Source organism: Raphanus sativus, chromosome 4 (genome assembly GCF_000801105.2).
Source record: "Raphanus sativus cultivar WK10039 chromosome 4, ASM80110v3, whole genome shotgun sequence".
NCBI classification, from domain to species: Eukaryota; Viridiplantae; Streptophyta; class Magnoliopsida; order Brassicales; family Brassicaceae; genus Raphanus; species Raphanus sativus.
The window spans coordinates 39,538,255-39,542,607 of NC_079514.1; the positions used below are offsets into that span (position 1 = coordinate 39,538,255).

General features: G+C 35.3%; 1 protein-coding gene across 4 annotated transcripts; it reads right to left on the reverse strand.

Annotated features, from left to right (window-relative positions):
* Window positions 1-383: 383 nt before the first annotated feature.
* On the reverse strand, window positions 384-3,591 carry LOC108852379 (B3 domain-containing protein At2g36080). 4 transcript variants are annotated; one of them, XM_018625877.2, is made up of 3 exons: window positions 3,000-3,589; window positions 1,779-1,967; window positions 384-659 (listed from the first exon to the last, which is right to left on the reverse strand). In XM_018625877.2, the coding sequence occupies exons 1-2, from the start codon at window positions 3,487-3,489 to the stop codon at window positions 1,804-1,806; spliced, it is 654 nt and encodes a 217-aa protein (XP_018481379.1). In that variant the 5' UTR covers window positions 3,490-3,589; the 3' UTR covers window positions 384-659; window positions 1,779-1,803. The 4 variants fall into 4 exon arrangements, with proteins under 4 accessions (XP_018481379.1, XP_018481378.1, XP_018481380.1 ...); XM_018625876.2 differs by having other exon boundaries at window positions 1,779-1,979; XM_018625878.2 differs by having other exon boundaries at window positions 1,779-1,964; window positions 3,000-3,587.
* Between the last annotated feature and the right edge of the window lie 762 nt (window positions 3,592-4,353).

Sequence of the window (4,353 nt, forward strand, 5' to 3'; positions counted from 1 at the left end):
CTTTCTAATTGTTCTGTTGTAACCTGCAGCAAGAACTATCACACAGCTGGATGTTGCGAACTATATATTCGCCGAGACATACCCTTGAAAGATAGAGGAACTTGTAAATCGAGTGTTGTGCGAATGTGTTACTTTGACTACTACTTAGTTATTTTCGGTAAGATACTCATAATAAAGTTGATTTAGGTGAACTAGAGTTTCTGTCGATCACTGGTAAAGACACTTCAGTCAATTAATTTAAGAAAAATATAGTCTTCAAATTCTAAAACCATGGTGCATTTTGCAACATCGTTGATATTTTAGACTAATTTAACCGAATTTCTAGATACTGTATATGGATATAATTGACCGATACTTGCCTCGATGTAATTGGGTACGTAGCATATAAAAGATGACTTTGGAATATCCAGAACTTTGAATTCTATACAATTGTTAACTAATAGAAAAGAATATAATACATAGAGAAGAATAAAAATAAGAGGGTGAAAACTGAGAAAGGTTAAAAGAAGAATATCAATACGATTTTGCTATAAATAATTCAAAATGAAGCTTGTAAATTTATTGGATCAACATCTAAAACACAGGGACCAGATGTGAAGTATTTGTTCTACCCTTGTTGGCTTCTCGTCTGGTGTGCATCTCCTGTAAAAGCTTACGTCCTGCAAAATAACATAAAATTTTATTATATTTGTTGTCCAAAAAAAAAAATCTTATTATATAAAAAAACACTTAATCCTACACGATCCCTTGCAAAAACATCAAATATACTTTCCCTTTTATTGACTTACGTAGTCAACTTAAAGATGTCTTTATTATCGGGGCAACACCTGATGCATCCCCAAATCCAAATATTGTCGAGAAGTAGATATATTGTGACGGTACTAAAAACCAATAATAGATGCGGTAGCAAGACATATATGCGTCTATATGTACATCAGCTTAAACGTCAATTATGCTTGTTCATGTATAAATATTTGGTATAGAAGAAAAATTTGACGGAATTGTCAATTTTTATTTTCCAAATGTCAAAATTATTGATTCGAAGACTAAAAGTATATGACATAAATGGAAAGCGTGCATGCCTAACAATAACAAACATTAATAATTATCACTCTAACTGTAGCAATAATAGTCATGATAATTATAACAATTGTGGACGGCACTTTTTGTAGGATAAGTTTCTTTTCATCGACCAATGGCTTATTAACTTTTTTGTAGGATAAGTTTAGAACGACTACTCGGCGTGACATGTTAACAGTAAGTAGAAACTGTGTATACAGTTTGTTCTTTTCTTACTTGCAGTATAGAAGTTCAAAAAATAATTTATTGATATTTGATAAAACATTATAGAGGCCACATAAATTAAAGGACGTAGAGATAGAGTACCGTCATGGTGATTATAAATGGAAAAAGGTCAAACCAACTCGAATAACTTTTATCTCAATATGAAAACGCGTGGACAGGAAACTCAAAACGTCGGTTTGAGTGATTTGGACATTTACTTCTGATCTATAACTATTCTACTTAGACTATTCTCTTTTTTTTTTTGTAAAAAAAAGGGTTAAACCCGGGTCAATGATGACACAAGCCTAACCTCCGGGTGGAGGTACAACCCACGGATAGACCCTCTCCTGGGCATTCAAATGAGCCGAAAGCAATAGCTCATATCCGTGTGGCCGGTGGGGTTTGAACCCGGGTTCGCTACTTAGACTATTCTCACGAAACGAAAATGTATGGAGTTATTTGTTTATTGTATAAAACTAAAAATTGAAACGTACCGTGTAGTGCGGAGGAGGATAGTGTTCAGGTTAGATAGGAAAACTGGTCGTGATTGGTTGGACATGTGGTGAAACCATCAGGTGTGGATGGCTCGGAACAGTCCGAATCTATCTGGCACTCCATGTTCACTCCGAAAAGTCTCAATGTCTTGGAGTTACCTCTCTGGTTCTCCACCGCTTGAGCACCTGCTATCCGGTTAACTGACATCTCAATTAATGTAGAAAATTATATTTAGGTTTTTAAGAATCAAAAAGGTTTAAGAATTTATAATGGATAACTACATCGACTTTATGACATGTAATTCCCAAAAGGAACAAGACTTTATCAGATTTTTTTTCCAATTTGGTACTCAGATGACAAGCTTTACCACAATGACACGTCATGTTTATTTATACTCATCATACTTATATACCAATTACATTTGTAGTTTAAATCACTATCACGCTTGTATATATATTTTCCAAATACCTATATACATTGTAATGATGGGTGTTGGACTTAATTGATGTTTTAAATAGAGTTTGAGTGAATGGTTATATTCGGAACATATAGTGAGCGAGTGCACGACGGTTTTGGTTACCGATTAATATATGTTGCGTGTATTAATACTGTGAAAGTATATAGAACATATATGTATGACAGATGAAAATGTTAGGATACGCAACAAATGTCACGCAGAAACGATAATACGAATCCGATTCTGTTTCTATGGGCTTCCATCATTTCTTTATTTTTACTTCTCTTCTTACTTTCAAGAGCGTATACCCTCAGCACCTCACGCGCCCATTACAAACTCCTTCAAGCTTTTATTTTTCAAACTCATTAAAAAAAATGTTCACGTAACTTCAAATATTACAAGAAAAAGATTTTAACTATAGATTTTTTGTTTTTTTTTGTCACTTTTAATTTTAAATAAATAAAATATCACATGATTCGTTAAACAAATTGTAATTTCGTTATATGCCCAAATATGTGCATTGCAAATGCATCTATACGTTGACAAAATAGACTTTGCTTAAATTTTACTAATATCTAAAGGATTTGTTAATTATTCAACTATATGGTTCACTACGATTATCATTGTAGTTGGTATTGATTTTCTTGTATGATAAAATATCATATTTTCACAGATTCTGGGGCTATACTGGGTTTCGGTCCAAAAGTCTACGTTATTAAAGGAAAAAACAATTCATACCGAAAGAATTAAATAAAAAGGGTACCTGCATGAGGATAGGCATTGGATTGAAGATGGCGATAAGAGTCGGAGGAGGATGAAGAGTCGCCGCGCCTTCTCCAGCCAATGAAGAATCTTCCACCGTCAGCACGGTGGCGATGAAAGATAACAACGTCTCCGGCGTCAAGTTGCTTCTCCTTAACATATCTGCTCCATCCTTTGGTCAAGACGTAACTCTGGCTACTATTCCAATACGAGTATCTGAATCTCCATGGCTTACCTTCCTCGTCCTCGAAGCAGAGGAGCAATCCCTTCTCCACGGCGTCTACCACGGCGGCGGCGAGAGGGAAGTATCTCTCGGCGTGCTGTTTAGGGATGACGAGGCGGTTTAGTTTTCCGACGTCACTTGGGGTTAAGGGTTTCTCGAAAAGAGCTTCTTTCTCCTCCACGACTTCGTTTTGGTGGTGGCGTTGCTGCTGTTGTTGCCACATGAGAGAATGGTAGTGGAACTCGCTTGAATATTGGTTTATTGACATTTGAATGAAAGAGAAAGAGATGGAGAATAGTGATGAGAGAGAGAGAGAGGGATGGAAAATATCTGTTTGAGATACCAATGCTGAGGTTACATGTATCTGCCTCTATTTATATCTGTCTAAATATATGTTTTTGAACAAATATGTGTATAAATATGTTTAATAGAAAAAAAAATTACCTACAATTCTATAAAAATCATATATGTAAATGTGTAAGATATGCGTGTTTGTGTGTTCCTTCCTGGTTAAATATATGCAATGTCCAATGATATACTCCATACAACTGGACCTATTTATGACATCCATTGAAAATTATTTTAGTAATTCTGATATAAATGTAAAAAGTTCACCGTATTATAAACATACAAACTATATGAAAAGGTGGGTTGTTGTTTTTTCTTTTGACCTATAAATCTAGTATATAGGGATTGTTATTTCTTTGTAGTTTAGGGTGTATAGGTTCACATTTTGGGAATCGACCGAGTCACGATATCCTCCGACAACCAAACACTCGTTAGAGCAATCACAGGCAACATGCAGACCAAAGAGACCTTTGGTGTTCTTCGCAACATTCAACAGATCTCGTCTGCGTTCCCCGACATCTCGTTCTCCTTCATTCCAAGAAATGAAAACCGAGAAGCGGATCACTTGGCCAAACGGGCTCTAGCCCAGGCCCCTATCTCTGTTCATTCGACCCATTTACCTTTTCGGCCTTTTTCTATTATTGCTTTAATTTTTGCTGTAAACCCATAATTTTGGGCCGACCCACAAAACCTTTTAAATTTATGAAATTATTCAGTTGACAAAAAAAAAGGTTCACATTTTGGTTCTTATAATATATACGTAGGCACTTGAATAAATAAAGGG

Excerpts from the sequence above, each read along its gene's own strand:
- LOC108852379 (XM_018625876.2), bottom strand. The coding sequence starts at position 3,489 with ATGTCAATAAACCAATATTCAAGCGAGTTCCACTACCATTCTCTCATG. Across the intron at positions 1,980-2,999 it reads CAATGCCTATCCTCATGCAG|TTAACCGGATAGCAGGTGCT; the intron begins GTACCCTTTTTA and ends TTGAGATGTCAG.